The sequence below is a fragment of the Mandrillus leucophaeus genome, unplaced genomic scaffold, assembly GCF_000951045.1.
Source record: "Mandrillus leucophaeus isolate KB7577 unplaced genomic scaffold, Mleu.le_1.0 Scaffold746, whole genome shotgun sequence".
NCBI classification, from domain to species: Eukaryota; Metazoa; Chordata; class Mammalia; order Primates; family Cercopithecidae; genus Mandrillus; species Mandrillus leucophaeus.
In genome coordinates, this window is record NW_012108097.1 from 1,572,126 (window position 1) to 1,595,042 (window position 22,917).

The window sequence follows — 22,917 nt, forward strand, 5'->3', positions numbered from 1 at the left end:
ATTTGAATATATTGGTGTTTCTCACTAACTTGAGTAAAAATATGAATGATTCATAAATACTTTAAAAATCTATAATATGTAATATGGATTAGAATGTGATATCTTCATCATTTGTTGATCAATAAACAATATAATCTATGTAATTAAAATGCACATCACAGTCATCAGTAATCTCTGATAGAGTGTCCTTCATTCACATTGGAAAATCTGTAACCCAGAACGGAAGATAATACAGAAAAGATTTCCACCCCACTGCCTGGTGTCCTCTGACTTTGCTGTTGCCTTTTTCATTCACGGATCATCAGCTGAGTAGCCTTAGAACAAAGAGGTATCAGGAGTACCACAGAACCACTCTAACCCTGTTCAGAGCCAACAAAGGACACTCCTGGCCATAGTTTACTAATCCGCCATCTTAGAATTATTAAGCCTGTTGGGGGAAAAAAGAAAAGAGATCATGATAAAACTAAGAGATGGATGAATACAAACAAAAATAAAAAACAAGCGGCCAGGTGCGGTGGCTCATGCCTGCAATCCCAGCACTTTGGGAGGCCAAGGTGAGGAGATCACCTAATGTCAGGAGTTTGAGACCAGCCTGTGAAATATGGTGAAACCCAGGCTGTACTAAAAATACAAAAATTAGCTGGGCATGGAGGTGCACACCTGTAATTCCAGCTACTCAGGAGGCTGAGGCGCAAGGATCGCTCGAACCTGGGAGGTGAAGGGTGCAGTGAGCTGAGATCATGCCACTGCACTCCAGTCTGGGTGACAGAGAGCGACTCTGTTATAAATAAATAAACAAATAAACCACAAGCCTTCATATTATACTACAAGGAGGCAAGATTTTAAAAACAAAGCCACCAAGTTTATATTTATGGAAAAATTGAAATAAGTAAGAAAGTGTCCCCCACTGCCCTTTAAAATACTTTCTCGAATGCCGAAATAGTCAGACTTGGCCAGATGATGATACTAACTGTATCTTCTTTTCATCATTTTCCATCATTCCTGATATAATACAGAATGTAGACAGCGGTCATATCTTTTATCCTTTCCTTTCCCCTCATCTTCTCTACCTCTGATGATTTCAGGCTTCTGGGACATAAAAAAGTAGTTTATTCCTAGAGTCACTTTAGAGACCCTTGTCACATCAGCCTGGTAGAAATTGATTTCTCAGGTTCAATTACCACCTTGTTTATATGTATCCAAGAAATCTCTGAGCACCAGCTTTCTACTTGATACTTTCTCTCAGAATGTCACAAAGACTCTTTAAAACCCAGAAATCCAGAACTGAACTCATGGTCTTGTCTCCCGAACCTGGTTACTCTTTAGTACATCCACTTAGAAACCTAAGAATCATCCGTGACACTTACTTTACCTCCCACCAAATTTCCAATCCTGATTCCTATTGATTTTATAACCTAAATATGTCTCAAATAGATTTGAGTTGCTCTTTTATGTAGCCAACAATCATATTCTTGCTGGGAGATGATTGCAGGTAGATGTGTCCTAGTTAGTGTAATCTCATGCAGTCTCCCTCTCTCCTCCACTGCCCTATCCCATCCCATTCCATCACCAGAATAACCACTGAACCTCAGAGCCTCAGAATAACCTTTCAAAAAATCAGTGGTAACCGGATTTTCTCAGGGTCTAATTCCTTCCGTGGTAGGCTTGATTAATTTCTTTAATATAATCATCAGGACTCTATTTATCTCCCTTTCAAATTATCAGTCCTATTCTCTCACTAACAACTCCCCTCCTTCCTTGGTTATCCTGGAGTTATTTTATAGATTTTAACCCAACAGTCAAATTCTTTGGACTTTATTATATTAAAATAAAAGCACTAATAGTTTTCAAAGATGCTGGACAAGGTTGTTTATATTTTCAGCAACATTCGAATCACAATACTGGAAAGAAGTAAATATCCAACAGTGGGGGAAGGTTGAATACATTAGGATACAATCACACGCGCACACTGTGGAGGATTATGCCAGGTTCATAGGTAAGGCTTTCAAGCTCTGTCCATTGATATGAAAAGATTTTGATGTTGTATTATGAGATTGAGAAAGTGAAACAAACAGAAGCACATATAATGCCCTATTTTTGTAAATTATTTCATTTTAAATATACTATTTTTATGTTTAGAAATAGATACACATATATAAAAATGTGTGTAAATGTGGTTATGTGAAAAGTACATGGACATGTGAACATGGAGAAAACAGAAAAGAATGTGTAATGGTTTGCTGTACCTGATTATCTGGGAAGGACAAGCTGTAAGTGGAGGTAATAGGGAGGGTAGGAGTTAGAGAAGCAAGCAAAATAATAGGAAAAGTCTATGGCATTAAAAAAAAAAAAAAGAGAGAACCCAGTGATGCAGGACAGGCAAGCCCCAAACTGGGACTTAGGCTGGGACGGTTTCTTGCTTTGCCCAGGAGAGAACTTAAGGGTCAACCCATGGCAGAAGAAAACAGCTTTTTTGAAGCAGCAGTGTTCCAGCTCCGGGGGTGTTACAGCTCAGGCAGTGTGCCAGCCCTGTGACTGCCCCTGCAGAGCAGAGCTACTCCACAGGCAATGTGTTGAGAGTAGCAGCTCAGGGCAATTCTGTAAGTCGTGTTTATACCTACTTTTAATTACATGCAGATTAAGGGGTGGTCTATGCAGAAATGTCTAGGAAAAGGGTAGCCATTTCTGGGTCATCTGGTCATGGCTGTGGAAAGAGGCAGCAGCTCCTGGGTGTTGCCATGGCAACGGTAAACTGACATGGCATACTGTACGGGTGTCTCACAGAAAGCTGCTTCCACCCCATCCCTGTTTTAGCTAGTTGTTGATTTGGTCTGGTGTCCAAACCTGGCCTCCAAAGACGAGTTCTGCCTCTTACTTCACCAGGTTGTATGGTATGATCCTGTGTATAAAACATTATATGAGTATGTATATGTGTGGATATCTATATGTACACATAGATAAATTATAAAACATATTTGTATATATCTACCAATCGCTGGATGTATTCTTGAAATAAGTGACATTTAAGTGACAAAATCTGTTGTGGAGATGTATAGAGTATAATTCTAATTTGGTAAAATCAGACAAAAAAGAATAAAATGTAAATATATGTGTTTGTAAATGTGAGGATAAGGTTATAGAAGGTTGGGTCTTGGCCTGTGTGCTTTCCCTACCCTGTCGGCACCCACCATTTGGGATTGCTTATGTACCCTTCCAGACATTTAAAATTCATTTATGTGTATAAATAACTATAACAATAGAAATATGTGGTATTTTAATTTAAACGCCATACATGATACCTTATCCTTTTCCTTTTTTTTACTCATAAATTATCGTGACTTTTTTTTTTTTTAAATACAGGGCCCCCCTCTCTCTCTCTCTCTCTCTCTCTCTCTCTCTCTCTCTCTCTCTCTGTGTCACCCACACTAGGGTGCAGTGGCTTGGACAGGGCTTACTATAGTTTCAGTCTTCCAGGCTCAAGTGATCCTCCCACCTCAGCCACCTGAGTAGCTGGACTACAGGTGCACAGCGCCATGCTCAACTCGTTTTTTTAAAAAATACTTTTTGTAGAGACGAAGTCTCACTCTGTTTCCCAGGCTAATCTTCAACTCCTGACCTCAAGGGATTCTTCCACCTCAAATTCCAGAAGTGTGGGGATTACAGGCTTAGCCACCATGCCTGACCCATCTTGATTTTTTTTTTTAAGATTACAAAGTGCATAAAATCTATATAACATACTATTGATTTTATAGTCATTGAAGAATGATGGGCATTAGTTTTCAATTTTTCATTATTCAAAATAAGTGATCTATTGAGCATCCAGCATCCTTGTATATGCCTCCTTGGTTTTTTTTGTTTTTTTTTTTTGTTTTGTTTTGTTTTGTTTTTTGTTTTTGAGGCAGAGTCTCGCTCTTTCGCCCAGGCTGGAGTGCAGTGGCACGATCTCGGCTCACTGCAAGCTCCGCCTCCCAGGTTCACGCCATTCTCCTGCCTCAGCCTCCCGAGTATCTGGGATTACAGGCACACAAGCACGTGCCACCATGCCCGGCCGCCCCGTTGTTCTTAAGTGTAGTTGTTTCTTTAGATTAGTCATGGTTAATGAGAATTACTGCCTGGTAGAAAGTACCCACTTAAAAACATCATAAAAACAGCCAATACCCCACCTCCAACTCATTAGAGGATTTACCAATTTACACTCACAGTATCGTTAGGGACTATCTGGTTTCTCATACCTTGACCAACAATTGATACTGTCAATATTTAAATGTTTTTCTGTTTGGTTGGATGAAATTATATTTTTAATTTCAAAGATAAATATTGGTCAGCTTTTATGTTTATTGCCATCTGCATTATATCTATGACTTATGGTATTCGTATCCTGTGTTCATTTATTTTTTATTTGGTTATCTTTTTGTTAGTTTTTCAAATATTCTGCTTAATAAGCATTTGTCTATCAAATGTGTTGAAACTCCAGTCAGCAGTCTGTTTTAACTGCCTTTCTCACTGTGCAATATATGGCACACGAATGTTAGATATAGGTGAGTAGATGTGAGGAATGACAAAGGCAGAAAAACTTACAAAGTCTCCATGCGATCAGAAGGAACGCATGATATTACATTTGAGTACTCTAGGAAAGGAGCATTTAAATCATCTCCTGCATTGTCATGTGACTATTTCCAACAAATGAGGTATTTGAGAACAAAAGTATTAATTCATTTGCATAAATGGCTATTAGCTTTGTTCTGGGGACTGGGAGAGGGATTGGTAGTTACCGGGAACAGCTGTAAACACGGCCAAACAAAATACTTCCTGTGCTCTACTCCACATTGCTATAGGACAAATCCCACCGGGGATTTGCAAACCAAATGCTGGCAAGGTTGATAAATAACCTCAAGTTGAGAGATCGAGAGCAATTTAATTTCGTAGGTGATATTTTAAACGCACCTGAAAAAATGGAAACAGGCAAGGAGAAAAAAAGAAAAGTAGAGACTGAAAAGTACAGGGTGACTCCGGAGACTGTAACACAATTTAGCTGAAGCGTAGGATGCTCAAAGTGGAGTGCTGGGAAATTTCCAGCTTCAGCTGTAAATTCACATGAAACAATTTGGCTTGTCTTCATTAGGAGATGGGAAGAACCACCAAAGGCTTTGGTTCAGAGAAGCAGTGTGATCAGAACTGTGCTTTAGGAATATTAATCGGGGGAGCTGGAGGGAAGGATTAGAGCTGAGAGAGTGTTGGAGAGAAAGTCAGCAAGGAAACCCTTACATCTATCTGAGAAGAGCTAGTGAAAGCCCACTCTTGACTGAAGGAAATTTCAGTGCAGGAGAGGGGAAGTGAAAAGGCGAGATACCTGATGAAAACAGAACAGCCTTTGCTTGCACATGTTGTTGTTGTTGTTGTTATTTTATTTTTATTTACATTTATTTATTTATTTATTTATTTTAGACGGAGTTTCACTCTTGTTGCCCAGGCTGGAATGCAATGGCGCGATCTCGGCTCACTGCAACCTCCACCTCCGGGGTTCAAGTGATTTTCCTGTCTTAGCCTCCCTCCCCGGTAGCTGGGACTACAGGCGCCTGCCACCATGCCCGGCTAATTTTTGTATTTTTAGTAGAGACAGGGTTTCACCATATTGGCCAGGCTGGTCTCGAACTCCTGACCTTGTGATCCGTCAGCCTCGGCCTCCCAAAGTGCTGGGATTATAGGCCTGAGCCACGGCACCTGGCCTGCTTGCACATTTTAAACCCCTAGCTGGTGCTGTTTCTAAAGCATCTGCATACATTTTCAGCTTTGGAGTAGTAGAGAAAATCGGGTCATATTGAATTTATTCTCCATTTTCCTTTTATCTAGTTATTATTTTTTTAAAAATTTGCTTTTTCAATTTAGGATTCTTACACCCACTGATAAATGAAATGGTCAAATTTTGATTTTACATGTCTAGAGATATTACTTAGCCTCTCAGTTTCCCCTAATCTTTTTTTTTTTTTTTTGAGATGGAGTCTCACTCCATCCCACAGGCTGGAGTGCAGCGGCACGATCTCGGTTCACTGCAAGCTCCACCTCCCGGGTTCACGCCAGTCTCCTCTCTCAGCCTCCCGATAGCTGGGACTACAGGCGTCCACCACCACGCCTGGCTAATGTTTTGTATTTTTTCAGTGGAGACAGGGTTTCACCGTGTTAGTCAGGATGGTCTCGATCTCCTGACCTCGTGGTCCACCCGCCTTGGCCTCCCAAATTCCTGGGATTACAGGTGTGAGCCACTGTGCCAGACCACTTTCCTCTAATCTTAAACTTGCTTCCCAGTGGCCTTTTTTCCCCCTTCTCTGTGGTTTCTCACAACCTCAATATTGATATTGTAGTAGCTGGCCGCCTTCTCTTGGTGAAGAAGAGTCTAGTAGTTTGTGGTACTATCTAACTTATGAGGGTTTAAAATGTCACAAAGCTCAATGGTCACATAAGGAAAATTATTATATATTCTTGGAGATCATATGTAAAAATGTGATTGAATGAAGCTTTCCTGAGTATGATCAAATTAATAGCACAATTTGGAATTCTACCCTCATCTGCATACTCTTGCCTTCAGGGTAGAATTCTTCTCTTTTCTTTCCACTAATAATTCAAGTTTTATCTAAAGATTTCCCTGATGACCCTGGTTCCTGGTGATTTTCTCTGGCTCCTATACCAATCATGGCTTAGAGCATTTCTTTGGCACATACTTTATACCCTATTGAGATGTTGTTTCTATTGTACTGAAGTTAACTTTATATAATTGTCATTCATTTCATACTTAGAAATTCTACCTCCGTAACTAGATTATAAACTCTTTGAAGATAAGCAATTAGGGAGTAAAATGTATTTTAGTTCTAGTTCTAGTTTTTATTGCCATTATTGATAATACTTCACACAATTAAAGAGAAAAAAAAAATCCTACATTTATTTATTTATTTACTTATCTATTTACCAAATCCTCACAGCTGCATGTGAATTAAGTATGTCTATTTTGCAAATATCAAAGGATGGACAGAGCTTGCAAGTGAATTCATTAAGGTTAATAGCACATGTTCTAAAATCTGCAGTTGCCCGTTTGCTCTGGTGAGTCAGCATCTGCTGACTGCTGCCAAAGGCTTGACCTGCCTTGGCAGATGTGCAAGCTGCCAAGACCCTCCAGCCAACCCCACATCCTTGAATCTGTGTGCTCTGACTGCTGGGATCAAGTCTATGAAACCTTACTTTCCTGTTTATACCGGTGACCATCAGGAGCTGAAGGCTATTGAATTATCCAAGATCATTAGTCCAACCTGTGTGTTTGTTCTCTCCTGCCTTCCCAAATCCAACACCAATACCTGCACTATCTCTGAAATCTGCAAGTCCGATATCTCACATTATGGTCATTATTTCCTACCATTCCAGTTGACTTACTCCATTATTTTTATTTTTATTCAGTTATTGACTTGATATTCACAAAATAGATCAGTGGTTTAGGAAACTTTTTGCAATGCAATTTTAATTGAAAAAGAAGAATATAAAATAACTATGTAAAAATTCATAGTAAACAGACAGCTAATATAGAAAGGGCTGATGGACTTATGGGTGTTTTTGCCAGTTTTAGAATAAAATGTATTCTCCTTTATTTCTAATCCCAAAATCACTTTATCTTATGAAAATGTTCAATGTACTTACTCTTTTCCTTCATTTTTTTTTCTCTTATTTCTCTCTTTACCAAATCTCCATTTAGATGATCTAGTACTTTTAAAGCATGTGAATACACTTCTAATAAGCCTTGGATAATGCTGTAAAGAAAGGCCTTTCAAATTCAGGTCATGTGTTTAAACTACATGTCTCCCTGACACTTCCACACCATGGAAAATGTTGTCTCACTTGTTTTGCAATGGAAGTATTTTGGATCAAATTATATGAAATGAGGTCTCTACATTAAAAATATAATCTTGTGGTAATGGCTACTCTCCGCCCGAAAAAACAAACAAAACAGAATCTCACTAGATTCCATCCCTTCTCTAGGCTATGTCCCATAAATCTGCCTTCTTTCTCCAAAACTCCGTGAATGAGTTGTGTATTTCTTATTTATCTTTATCTCTTGCACCCCCACTGATCACTGTGCTTTCTTCCCTGGCTCTGCGCTCAGACTGCACTCTCCACAAATCACTGATGGTCTTCTTCTGATTAGAGCCAATGATTAATTTGCATCTTCATTTTACTTGAACTTTCAGTAGCTTTTGAAACATTTATTCATTTCATCTTTAAAAACAACAACAAAAGTTTTCTGCATTTGCAGGTTGAGATAACCCACTCTTCTGAAATTGCCTTATTTCTCCTTGAGTTTCATCTCAGAATCGTTTTCAACTTCCTTTGGTCTCCACATCTAAATGTTGGAGTGCCCAAGAATCAGTCTTCAGCACTGTCCTCCCTCTGTGCTCATCCAACTGCCTGCTGTTGAAAACCACATTTCTGTACCTTGCCTGATCTCTCCCTTGAGCTTTCAGTTCAGGTAACTAACAGCGTATTGGACAGCTCCTCTTGGAAGAGTGATTGTCACAGGAAGCCAAATATGTCCAAGAGAGACTTAATTTCTTACCAAACCTCTTCCCTTAGTCTTCTCTATCTCATTTAATGTACTTTCATGTGCCCAGTTGCTTCAGACAAAAGATACCAGAGATTCATGAATCCATCTTTCTTTCACTTGCTATGTTTAATCCACCCTCAAGTTCTGCTGTCTTCTCCTTCAATAAATAGATCCAGATAGATAGACAGAGAGATCCAGATAGACAGATGTTCCAACTGGATCTCAGTTCTCACAGATCACCCTTAGCAAAGGCAGCATCATCTCTTCCCTGAAACACACTCAAAACTTCATAGCTGGATTTACTGTTTTTATCTTGTCCATCTTCCCTTCCCTCCCCTCCCTTTCCCTCCCCTCTCCTCCCCTTCCCTCCCCCTCTCTTCCCTTCCCTTTCTTAGATGGAGTTTCACTCTTGTTGCCCAGACTGGATTGCAATGGTGTGATCTCAACTCACTGCAACTTTTGCCTCCCAGATTCAAGCGATTCTTCTGTCTCAGCCCACTGAGTAGCTGGACTTACAGGTGACCACCACCGTGCCCGGCTAATTTTTGTGTTTTTAGTAGAGACAGGGTTTCACCGTGTTGGCCAGGCTAGTGTCGACCTCCTGACCTCATGCGATCTGCCTGCCTCGGCCTCCCAAAGTGTTGTGATTACAGGCATGAACCACTGCGTCCGGCCCCTTGTCCATTTTCTTATGCCCTGTGCAGACCTCTCTCCAAATGACAGCCAGTGTGTTATTTTCTTTGAAACATTAAAGAGATCATGTTACTGCTATGCTCAGAATTCTCCAGTTACTTCAGAGCCCACTTAGAACACAAACTTAGCCCTTGGTAGAGCATGTGGGAAACTACCCGATGATCTGGCCAGTTTGCCTCTTGCCTTGTCCCCCTACGCTCCCCATTACTATGTGGCATTTTTCAGTTGCTGTGGCCTTTCTTTCTCTTCTATTTTAGTGTTGTTCTCTCTGCATATAAAGCTTTTCCCTGTGATCTTCCCATGGCTGCTGCTTAACGTTATTCAGAACATAACCTAAATCCTACTTTCCAAACAAGTAGAAAATAGTATTTAAACCAATTGACCACCTGGTTGAAGCGCCCTATCCCCACTCCACCCCATTCCACTACTAATGATGCATTTTTAACTAAATAACATTAATTAATACCTAAAGTTGTCTATTTAATGTCATAATTTTAGTTTTCTCACTAGACTATAAGCTCCTAGAGAGAAGGTTCCTTGCTCTATTCCCATCTACTAGAATAATGCCATACCAATAATGAGGGCTCAGTGTATTGATTGACATTGTCATCTGTAGCTAAACAAGAACAAAAATTGATTTGGCTTTCAGTCTTTGAACTTTCTAAACAAAGGAGTCTTTAAAACTGGAAATAAGAAAGGAAAGAAAAAGACAGAAAGAGAAAAAGGGGAAGTAATTGAAATCCTTGGTCAATTCTCAGTATCTCTATTCCTGACTTTGAGACAGTTCAGTCTGAACAAATTAGCCTACAATTAGGGATTGGTTTTCCATTTCTTATTTGACTACATTGACACTGCAGCCTCAGCCTGGTGGTTTTACATAAAAGATTAGATTTTTCCGAAGATTTCTTGTATCTAAACACTTGTCACTTTGGCCTACAAGTTGGATTTTCCAGAGTCCTAAACTAAATGCTTTAAATCCACCCACACAGTCAGTTTAATTAATAATTATGAATAGGAATGAAATGCAGAAGCGCCCTCTGGTGGTTTAATATATAGGCATGCAAAAATAGCAACGTGGAATCAAGATTTTGTTCACAGTGGTGTCAATAGGAGATTATTAAAATGTGCTTCTGCTTCTCCCCGTCTTTCCCTTCCTCTCCCTCTTCCTCATTCTTTTCCTTAATTCAAAATATAATATGAGTTAGAATGGGAAAATTTATGACAATATCTAGCAGAAATCCGTATGGAGAAGCAACTTGTGGAAAATGGAAAGGATCCATGCCTTCAAGTAAACACTTTTACAGAAGACCTTCTTTACTCTTTGCTAACCATAGCATAAACATACCTCTAATCCTTGCCAAGCAGAGATAGTATGTGTTTCCTCTCTTACTCGACCTAACATTGCTTTATTTGGTTTTCCCCAAGAACTGGGGCAGTGCTTAATGGAGTTTTAATAATTTATAACCTCCTATAAATATTCCTTGTTGCAATGCTAGAATGTACTAGTGTTTTAAAAGTGGTGTTATGGTCACAACTTCTATATGTTTTCCATACCTGGCTTATGGAATTATTTGTACCTTGAATGTAGCATATCTACTATTTGGATGGCAGTTGTTCCATAGTTTTAGAGCATAATATTTTGTAATCACTTTTTTGTTTTGTTTTGTTTTTTTTTTTTTTTGGAGACGGAGCCTTTCCTGGGTTCATGCCATTCTCCTGCCTCAGCCTCCCAAGTAGCTGGGACTACAGGCACCTGCCACCACGCATGGCTAATTTTTTTTTATAGTTTTAGTAGAGACGGGGTTTCACCATGTTAGCCAAGATGGTCTCGATCTCCTGACCTTGTGATCTGCCCACCTTGTCCTCCCAAAGTGCTGAGATTACAGGAGTGAGCCACTGCGCCCGACCTGTAATCACTTATTTTTATTTACTTTTTTCATTTCTATTGATACAAATGTAGCAACATAGTAAAAGCTTTTCTCCTCCTCCTTTTTTGTGGGATGGGGACAGTATATTACATGAATTCTCTTTCTCCTGCATCTGATTTTCCTTCTAACATTTACATTTTATATACATTTTATGATTTCATATATTTGCATGGGTTTAACTATTGGCTCTATGCATGCGATTCTATTCATTAACTTGGTTTTGATCTCCAATCTATTATTTAGAGCTGTGTTTTAGAAATTACCTCACAATTAAAGCTCAAAATGAGAATTAATCTCTCCCTCCAAAAAACAGGTACACCGTAAACTAAACTTGTTCTACCTTCTAACTTCCATCTATCAGTGTCTGGCTCTGTAATCATCCTGATTACTATGTTTAAAACCACCAAGAGCTTTAACTTCTTCTTTCTTGTCTTGTATAGGGAGTCAAGCCCTAGTCAAATACCATTCATTGCACTCATAAAGGAGCTCCCCCTTTTCCTCTCTTATTTCACTGGTTCTGAGTTTATTCCAATAGTCTCTTACCTCACCTATTGGAATGGTGTCTTTGTTGATTGCAATGACTATAACAGATCTTTCTAAAACAGGGCTTTGATAATTCTGTTCCCTTGCCCATTAATTATTAATATAGTATAATAGTCTGAAAAATCAAATCCAAATCTAATGTATCTGGTACATTACCTCTGCCCCCATAGTGACCTGGGCCAACTTACTACTTTCCTAAATTTGTCCTCTTTGGAATAAAACTAACATCATAACATCATGGACTTTCTCTCTGTGTTGAAGAAATAGCTTCTCCAACACAAAGACCAGATTTGTGGGAACAGATTTTACCCCTAAAATCAGCCAGCTCTTTTAGAAACTATTTCTCAGAATCATAAGGGAATTGAACACGAGAAATAAACTCAAATTTGTTGCTATAACTGAAAAAATTACCAATAGTCTATTTCTTCTGGATAGTTTAAAATTAGCTTTTAGTATAATAATGTGAGTTATTTAATGTAAGGGAGTACAGCACACGTGTCCACAAAGTACCTTGTTTCTTATTTTATGTATCATTATTATTATCAAGCATACATGCAGACTCATGCCTTATGTAATCTCTTAACTGCCTCTCTGTTAACACCAAGCATCCTAGATGTGACCTGAAGGAAAGCAATTAGTTACCTTTACATACAAGTGACTGTGAAGTGAGCCTGTGCCTCCTCCACTAACCCAGGTTGCTTAATAATCACTTGAACTACCTCAGCATTTTTTGCTTTTCAATTTGTAATATTTTAAACATTTTTGCTTTTCAAATTGTATTATTATTATTAAACATTAAGGAAGTACTATTGCAAAAGAAATAGAGATTCTGGGGTGGGCACGGTGTCTCACGCCTGTAATTCCAGCATTTTGGGAGGCTAAGGTAGGAGGATTACTTGAGGCCAGGAGTTTGAGACCAGCTCAAGCAACATAGTGAGATGCCATCTCTACAAAAAAAAAAAAAAAAAAAAAAGGGATAAAAAATAAGCCGGGCATGGTGGCCTGTGCCTATAGTCTAGCTACTCTAGAGGCCAAGGTGGGAGGATTGCTTGAGCCAGGAAGTCCAAGGCTGCAGTGAGTCATGATAATGCCACTACACTCCAGCCTGGGCGACAGAGTGAGATCCTGTCTGGAAAAAAAAGAAAGAAAGAAAACAAAAACAAAAAGAAACAGAAGCTCTGCTTTGTGAATCAAATGAAAATAAACAATTTAAGTTATTCTTTACAAAGTTTTTTTGTAAAAAGCTTTGAAAGTCTGAAGATTTGAATAAGACTGAGTGCACAGATGGGGGAGGCTCCAAAGATAAGTTTGTGCTTTTGCACGTAGTGCCAAGATTACAGTGAGAATGGGGAAAGTCAGCTAACTGACAAGCAGTTGTTGAAACAAATAACTTGATCAGAACGGTGGAAGTGATATGGGCTAGGAGCAACTAAGAGAGTCATTTCAAGGTGAAATGGAAGCTTGAAAATCAGTGGGAAGCCTGGGAAGAAACTGAAAGCCGGAGTAGATAAGCATTAGGGAGGAAAACAATTTTTTGCAAGACACTCCAGACTGATTGCAGGGGAAAATGGTAGAGACCAGGGAGGAGAATTAAGAAGGAAATTGCAGTATAAGTCAAAGATGAAAAATTGTCAACATAAGTGTGAAGGTTTTTTCAATAGCAAGAAGGTACTAGTATTGAAAGGTGCCACCCAAATTGGCTCACCTCAAGGGAGCTAAGGTGACAGGGTAATGTCCTGATAACAGATGGTTTTCCTCTTCTTTTCAATAAAGTATGAAGTTGAGCTCCCTCATAGCAAGTCGACAAATATAAGGGTTTTGAAATTTACTTGCGTTTATTAGAATCAGCTATATATGCTTGTATCTTTGGATACAATCAAAGATATCTTATAAGTCTATGGCTAGAGCATTTTCTTTTGTATTTGAAAAAATAATTGCAAAGATGATAATGGGGATAAAGGTGTTGCGAGGCTGGTATTTTTCAGCTCTCCGTCCGCCTTGCCTGGAAACATGGTCAATAGCAGTTACAATCTGAGGTCTGATGAGGGAGGGACAGGATGAGATAAGATTTCTCTGAACTCGTAACTTCAAAGTAGTTTTATTTTCTTGAGTTTCAAAGACGAAAAAACTAAGATACATAGAAGTTCCATAACTCGCCTCAAACCCTATGGCAAGGCATACTGGATTGTGATTGCAGATTCTGTTTCCCTTTCTCTTTGCTTCTTTATTTCAAACTGTCCTGTGGTGTGGTCAAATAATCTTACTCTATCCACTTAAAAACACTATCAACTTAGATCATCTTCCCTGGGTTCTTGTTACTAGGAGTTGTTGATGAACCTATAGCGAACATACTTTCCTCCATTTTTGTGAATAATTTAGCACCTTACTAATAGATTTATACTTTACTATCGCTACTTTTCAAAGTGGAAATTCACTTTGAGTCTTTTACCACCTTGTCTTTATGCTTCTTTTGCTTCTGTCAATCATTTGCCCAGCCCTGTTGACTCTGCCTCTCTTCTATCTGTAACTCATGAACACTGTCACTATTGCAGTTCAAAATTAAAATTTCTTATTCAGGACTGCTTGAAGAGTCTATTAACAGTTTACTTGCCTTGAATAGTTTTCTCTCTCTAGTCCAACTTCTGCAATGCGGCCTCATGCATTTACTAAACCTCAGCTGTGGCATTTTACATTTTGAGCAACCATCAGGAGCTTTTATCTAAAAAATAAAGCTCCTTAGCCTGGCATTTAAAGCCCTCCAAAATCTTTTCTCTAACTTACCCTTTAAATATAATTTCCTTTTATGATTATCTTCCATGAACCCACCTTTCCAAGCAAAGCAAAACTTTTTCAATTGTCCATGTCAGCCTCATGTTTTCTGACACCTACCCTCTGAGGACTTTTCCTCTGCCCATCATCACTGTTCTTTGTTCTGAGAAAATTCTCTATCAAATCCATCTCCAAGTGCTACTCTTGTCCCTCCTGTGCATCTCTGAAATCCACTTCTTTCATTTTACAGCTTCTCTGCCGACTTCGGGCCCTGACATTTTCCGTGGGCCTTTTGAAGGACGTCTCTTCTCCCTCCGTCTGCACGGCTGCTGTGATGAGTTTTCTCATGTGGAAATCTGAAGCTGCACTTTCCCCACTTGGAATCTTTTTGCCTGTGTTCCATTTGCTCTCACAAGTCCTTTAGCTCAGTCTCCAAGTCATACGATGGCTTGTTTATGTCTTTCACACCAGCCTTACCTCTTGCTACACCCATTTCTCACAGCACGTACTTCTTGTTCCAAATGCACAGTGTAGTTGCTGTAACCATATGTTACAATGTTTTGACATCCTTGTAATGGGTTGCTCTTATCATGTTATATGACAATTGCTATTTTACCTGTGTAACTTTCATCCCAACGGTGTACGTGAGGCCATGCCTTATTCATATTTGTATCTCTAGCATCTAACATAGTAGGGTACAACAGATATTTATTTTTAATTTGATTGAACTGAAATAACCTCAACATATCCAGGTTCAATGGATGCTCCAAGTCTCATCCCGATGGGTAGTAGCCTTTCCCAGGGTAGTCTTTGCTGATATCCTTCTTCACCCATCACCCCCACCGGGCAAGGATCCCACCTCTCTCAGACATCCATTGTCAGTCGCACTTTTTTGACACATACAACTTGCATTTTGATGGTCGGAAGGATTCCTTTATTTCTTTCCTCTTAAATTACAAGCTCTATTAGGAGAAACTTTAGTTACTCCTATTTTCCCTATTATAACATTTAATATATGTGCTTTGCAAATACTAAAAGTGAAAGAAATATGGGTAAAATAAATGAAATGGATACATAGCTTCTTCAATACTCATTACATGGAAAATCAAAGAGATCTCTAACTTTAAGGGAACTTTGGAATAATTTATTCTAACTTCTTCGTTGTGCGCATTAGGAAATCACATTCAAAGAGGTTCTGTTACGTTTTTAAGGTCTCAGTGTGAAGAAAGGAAAAATTAGGACGAGAACCAGAGTCTCTTGATTCCAGGCAATGCTTTTACGTATTCCAATTATATTACTCTGCCTTTTCAATTATATGAGGTATCATATAAATCTGTTTGATGCTTTACATGTCAAGTAATTACTTAATTTTTTCGATGATACTTATGTAAATTATACAGATATCTTTGCTAGATAAGTATTAAAGAAACAGTATGTTTTCGATGGGGATAAATTATTTTTTAAAAGTACTGTAATAACACCCTGAAATCACACCAGTTTGAGAAAGAAGATGCAGAACTATTATAAAAGGAGATCTTCATATTAATATTCATTGTCATTTCTAAGAAAGGACCTTAAGAAGAAAACTACAAAGATATTTGCTTTTGACCTTAGAATTCATTTATAAAAGGACCACATATTCCATAGCAAATTATTTCATTTTAACATAGGACAAGTATGTGATTAGTTATACATATAAATCATAAATAATATCTATTTTGATAAAGTAATATTACATAAATAAGTCAGTTTATTAATATAGTCATCTGATTTTGGCATATCTTGCACATGTATACTGCATACCACATAAATGTCCATGATGTCCATTTATCATAATTGCCATTTTATACAGATAATTTACTTCCCTCTGTTTGAAAAACTAACAAACATTGTATATTATTTTAAAGGTTAATATTGAGGTGAAAGCAAGAACATGTCATTGTTTTGACTTCTACGAAACATCACATTCTCAGAAAGATGGAGCATGATTTCTAACTGCCTTTTAATGTTTTCTATTTAAAAGGTAAATAAGATTTGTGGCCGCCCCATAAGAACACCCACACAAAGCCCCCGTTGTTCTTTTGATCAGAGCAAAGAGAAGCATGGAATGAAGACCACTACAAGGAACAGTGAAGAGACGCTTGCCAACAGAAGAAAGTAAGACATTTGTTTTACAACCAGAAAGAGAAAAGAAAGTAAGCCATTAATTTTACAACAGAATAGAACATATTCAATTAAATAGAATAAAATGCAATATGGATGAAAAAAAAGATCAACATTCATTAACTTTAAAATTCATTGGCTCCATCTGTTCCATTAATTTGGAAGATAGGTTCAACTTATAAGACCAAGAAAAATTCCTGTGATAATGGAACATTTCAATAACATAACATGGAAGGCCATATTGGGGGCCCTGGGCACATGCGACGTCGTGCACTTAAAATATGGCCAGTGTGACTGAGGATTGAATTTTTAATCTTAGTTAATTTTAAATTGTAAATATGGTTAGTGGCTACCGTATTGGAGAGTGAAAGACAGAAAGATAATAGATTTACCTGATGTGATAGGTATTACTGAATGTTTAACATATATTTTTAAAAGTTTAATAAAAAGAAGTTTTCATACTTTTTACATGAAATGCTAAAAATGGTTATCTGTTGATTCAAAATAATAAACATCCCATAGGGTTTGCTAACTCACATTTCTACCACTATGCCCATCATTATTCCACAGGTTAAATTCAGGCCTTGTTTTGCGTTCCTTTGCTTGATAATTGATGCTTAAGAGGTAAAGCTCTTAAAACTAGAGGAAATTATTATTTGTGTGTGTGTTTAGTTGACCAGTCAGTGTATGTCCTGGCAAACACTAGATTCTAAGTCAGTACTTTTTGAATTGGACTGAAATTCAGAATTTTATATTCATTTATGAAATAATTATTTCTAATAATACTCTTCATATATAAAGTTATTTCACATAACCTTTCTGTAATCTAAAATCTGTTTCTTTCTTTTTTGGGATAGGACACCTAATTGCCACATTCTCTCATCAGATGGGCTGTAAGCATGGGATAAAGATCTGGGCTATTGCTGGCTATTTTCTACAGCTAAAAAGAATTAGTGTTTTATTTTACATGTAAAGTAGCTGTTCTTTTTATCTAAACACCTACAATGATCAGCAATCATTTCTTGCACTTGAGAAATCAGTGTATTTTGTCTAGGGTGTTTGTATAATAAAACCCAGCTACAGAAGATTGGAAGTCCTTCAAGGCGATGTATTTCACCACCAAAACAACCCAGCTGGAAAACAAAACAAAACCCAACCTTTGATATCATCTATTCACTAGCAAAACGAAACCAATGCAGGTGAAATGTTACAAACTGGCTCAAGAACAATAAGGGACTCAGACGAATGAAAGTTTTTAAAAGTATCTATCCTGGCCACTGAATAGACCTTCTTGTCACCAATCTTGCAAACTCATTATTTTGATGTCCCTGACTGTCCAGCTATGATTAGAGCCATTGTCCACGAATCAGCGTAGATCCATCACATGCTTGTCTCCTGCCACACAGAGTGAACAACCATAGGAACTGTACACGAGTCCACTTATGCATTTCAATTTTACACTATTTTTTATTTCCACTCTTTAGTGGGGCTTCATTGCCATGGCATTATATTTCTGCTTGTTGCCTATTTATTGTGCAAGTTTCTCTACAAACTAATTCTGAATTTTATGTATCCCTCATCAACTTCTTATTCCCCATGATGTTCTAAATTTCCATTGAAATAGGTGGGTCATGTAGCAGGAGTAGGTGCTGAGTCTGGGCTGCCTTTTCATGTGCCTTGTTTTTTCTCTACCTGCTTGAGCCTGATTTCCAATAGATCACTTCCATTTAGTTGTAATTACTTCTATTTAAGCCTAGTCTTACAGCCTGGCAGATCAAATAGTACTTAGTTCATCATGGCAATCTCAGGTTGCACAGTCACTTGCTAGGTCATGGCCAAGTGTGTGTTTCTACCAGGGCTCAATTGCAAAGCAACTAACCAAACAACCAACTAACCCACCCAGCCATGAAACTTCAGATACCACTGAATAAGTAAACAAGGTCATCTGGACTCACCATCAGAGCACCTTGCAAATGTGTAAGCAACAGAGCCTTTTCTTTTTCATATTAAAGCTCTTTGGGGCTATTCTGTGAATGGACTAGAGCAACACACCAAAATGTATAATATGATTTTTTTCTAGTATGTAAAGGAATCTAAAAAGCATTGTATCTCTTCCTGAGTTTTAGGTTATCTTAGGTGCAGAAATTTTCCTTTTATATAAGAACAATTTCCCAGTAACATCCAGGCCACATGTAGAAACATTGTTGAATTGTCAAGCACTTGAAATGTCAATATTTTTCACCACAGAGGCACACATATTTCTACTAAGACATTTGGGATGAAGTGATCCATATTTTATTGTCAGCATTATGTCCTGCAGGGTATCCAGACAATCAAGGCTCCTGTTTGCCATGGATTGGGAGAGTTTTTGAGGTCTAACAGTGAAGGAGTCCTTGCCAGCTAAAAGTGAATTATTTCCAATTGTCCTTACTAATTGGTAAGGAGGTAAAATAATTTGCCAAATCATTAGCTGCATAGCAGGTATCAGGACATATTTGGATTTGCCCAAGTAGTCACCACGTATAAAGGAACATCTGTAATTGGAGTCACCCTCTGACTCTGTTTATGATAAGCCAACCTTCTCCAAGTCCATCTCAGTGTGCACAGACCAGCCAAAGAGGCGAGGTAAGTAGCGAGGTGTTAGGAATCACCACCACTGTGTTTTTTCATGTTTTTGAAGTGGCCCTAATCTCAGCAATTCCACAGGTATATGATACATTTTCATTTTAGTATTTTTGTCAGGAGAGGAATTTCTTTTTTCTTATTGTGTTCAGCTCAACTTTTAGGTGGTTTATTTTATTTCTCTTTTCCTTTATTTTATTTTCCTTAAGTTCCAGGATAAAAGTGCAGAAAGTGTAGGTTTGTTAAATGGGTATATGTGTGCCAAGGTGGTTTGCTGCACCTATCATCCTGTCATCTAGGTTTTAAGCCCTGCATGCATTAGCTATTTGTCCTAATGCTCTCCCTCGCCTTGCCCCACACCCCGTGAGTGACCCTGGTGTGTGTTGTTCCCCTGCCTATGTCCATGTGTTCTCATTGTTCAATTCCCACTTAGGAGTGAGAACATGTGGTGTTTGGTTTTCTGTTCCTGTTAGTTTGCTGAGGATGATGGCTTCCAGCTTCACCCATGTCCCTGAAAAGGACATGGTATCATTCCTTTTTATGGCTGCATAGTATTCCATGGTATATATGTACCACATTTTCTTTATCTAGTCTATAATTGATGGACATTTGTATTGGTTCCATGTCTTTGCTATTGTAAATAGTGCTGCAATAAACATACGTGTGTGTGTGTGTCTTTATAGTAGAATGATTTATAATCCTTTGGGTATATACCCAGTAATGGGATTGCTGTGTCAAATGGCATTTCTCATTCTAGATCCTTGAGGAATCACTACACTGTCTTCCACAATGGTTGAACTAATTTACACTTCCACCAACCATGTAAAAGTGTTCCTATTTCTCCATAGCCTCTCCAGCATCTGTTGCTTCCTGACTTTTTAATGATCGCCATTCTGAATGGCGTGAGATGGTATCTCACTGTGGTTTTCATTTGTATTTCTCTAATGATCAGTGATGTTGAGCTTTTTTTCATATGTTTGTTGGCTGCATAAATGTCTTCTCTTGAGAAGTGTCTGTTCATATCCTTTGCCCACTTTTTGATTTTTTTTTTCTTGTAAATTTAAGTTTGCAGATTCTGGATATTAGACCTTTGTCATATGGGTGGATTGCAGAAATTTTCTCCTATTCTGTATGCTGCCTGTTCACTCTGATGATAGTTTCTTTTGCTCTGCAGATGCTCTACAGTTTAATTAGATCCCATTTGTCAATTTTGGCTTTTGTTGCAATTGCTTTGGTGTTTTTGTCATGAAGTCTTTGGCCATGCCTATGTCCTGAATGATATTGCCTAGGTTTTCTTCTAGTGTTTCTATGGTTTGGAGTTTTACATTTAAGTTTTAATCTGTCTTGAGTTAATTTTTATATGGGGTGTAAGCAAGGTGTCCAGTTTCAGTTTTCTGCATATGGCTAGCCAGTTTTCCCAACACCTTTTATTAAATAGGGAATCTTTTCCCCATTGCTTGTTTTTATCAGGTTTGGTGAAGATCAGATGGTTGTAGATTTGAGGTGTGATTTCTGAGGTCTCTACTATGTTCCATTGGTCTATATATCTGTTTTGGTACCAGTACCATGCTGTTTTGGTTGCTTGTACTATAGTTTGAGGTCAGGCAGTTTGATGCTCCCAGTTTTGCTCTTTTTGCTTAAGATTGTCTTGGCTATATGGGCTCTTTTTCGTTCCATATGAAATTTAAAGTAGTTTTTTCTAATTCTGTGAAGAATGTCAAGGGTAATTTGATGGGAATAGCATTGAATCTATAAATTACTTTGGGAAGTATGGCCATTTTCACAATTTTTGTTTTGTTTTGTTTTGTTTTTGAGATAAAGTCTCACTCTATCACCCAGGTTGGAGTGCAGTGGTGCAATCTCGGCTTACTGCAAACTCCACCTCCCAGGTTCAAGCAATTCTCCTGCCTCACCCTCCCGAGTAGCTGGGATTACAGCATGCACCACCACACCTGGCTAATTTTTGTATTTTTAGTAGAGATGGGGTCACCATGTTCGCCAGGCTGGTCTCAAACTCCTGACCTTGTGATCCGCCCACCTCAGCCTCCCAAAGTGCAGGGATTACAGGAGTGAGCCACTGGGCATGGCTTGCTATATTGATTTTTCATATCCATGAGGATGGAATGTTTTTCCATTTGTTTTTGTCCTCCCTTATTTCCTTGAGCAGTGGTGTGTAGTTCTCCTTGAAGAGGTCCTTCACATCCCACGTTAGCTGTATTCCTAGGTGTTTTATTCTCTTTGTAGCAATTGTGAATGGGATTTCATTCATGATTTTGCTCTCTCCTTGTCTATTGTTGACGTATAGGAATGCCTGTGGTTTTTGCACAATGATTTTTTTTATCCTGAGACTTTGCTGAAATGGCTTATTAGCTTAAGGAGTTTTGGGCTGAGACAATGGGGTTTTCTAAGTATAGAATCATGTCCTCTGGAAACAGACAAGTTAACTACCTCTCTTCCTATCTGAATACCCTTTATTTCTTTGTCTTCTCTGATTGCCCTGGCCAGAACTTCCAATACTGTGTTGAATAAGAGTGTTGAGAAGGGGCATCCTTGTTTTATGCCAGTTTTCAAAGGGAATGCTTCTAGCTTTTGCCCATCCAGTATGATATTTGCTGTGGGTTTGTCATAAATAGCTCTTATTATTTTGAGATATGATCCATCAATACCTGGTTTATTGAGAGATTTTAACATGAAGAGATCTTGAATTTTATCGAAGGTCTTTTCTGCATCTATTGAGATGATCATGTGGTTTTTGTCATAGGTTCTTTTATGTGATGGATTATGTTTATTGATTTGCATATGTTGAACCAGCCTTGCATCCCAGGGATGAAGGTGACTTAATTGTGGTAGATAAGCTTTTTGATGTGCTGCTGGATTTGATTGCCAGTATTTTATTGAGGATTTTCATATCGATGTTTATCAGGGATATTGGCCTGAATTTCAGGAATTTCAATTTGGTGTTCACTCCCTGAGTTGGGGACTCAGTATGGGGATTGTGCGATGGGTCAGTATATCTAGTTCAAGTCTGTATTCAGGAGTGTGAAATAACTACAGGGTGGGTCTGTGGACTAAATGTCCCAATGAGATAAAGTATAAATGACCGAGAACAGTTGTTGACTTGTTTGGATTTCCTTCTATAACCCATTAATTAAAATAAAAGGAAAGATTACTGAAAAACATAGGCAAGAAAAACATCCAAATTATTAACAAAACCACTGCTTTGTGTAGTTCATATAAAAGGGAAGTAAAAAATAAATTAATATTTTCTAAGTTTTATTAATTAGCTGTATATCCACAATAGTGTTAAAAGAAAAAATTACAACAAATTTAGTTGTAGATATAATTGGCTTTTATTTGGGATTCATGAATCAGAGAAGCCTCTATTCCAGAAAATGGAATGAAAACTCCCATTGGGCAAGTTCAAGACAGTGGGTTTTATAAGGTGGAAACGAGAAAACAGAACAATAGGAAACAATAAAATAAAATAACTGATTGGTTAACATCAGGTTACTTCAGATTTCTTTTTTTTTTCTTTTTTTTTTTTGAGAGTAGTCCCAGCTACTCGGGAGGCTGAGGCAGAAGAATGGCATGAACCTGGGAGGCGCAGCTTTCAGTGAG

At 38.2% G+C, this 22,917-nt stretch overlaps 1 protein-coding gene across 1 annotated transcript in view; it reads left to right on the forward strand.

The window, feature by feature from the left end:
- The window catches only part of LOC105529068 (glypican-5), a gene marked incomplete at its 3' end in the record, with an annotated part of 368,759 nt that overhangs the window by 320,052 nt on the left and 25,790 nt on the right, over positions 1-22,917 (forward strand). The window contains exon 4 of the mRNA XM_011966121.1: positions 16,538-16,671. Coding sequence (XP_011821511.1) covers positions 16,538-16,671 — 134 coding nt within the window. The remainder of the gene's footprint in view (positions 1-16,537; positions 16,672-22,917) is intronic.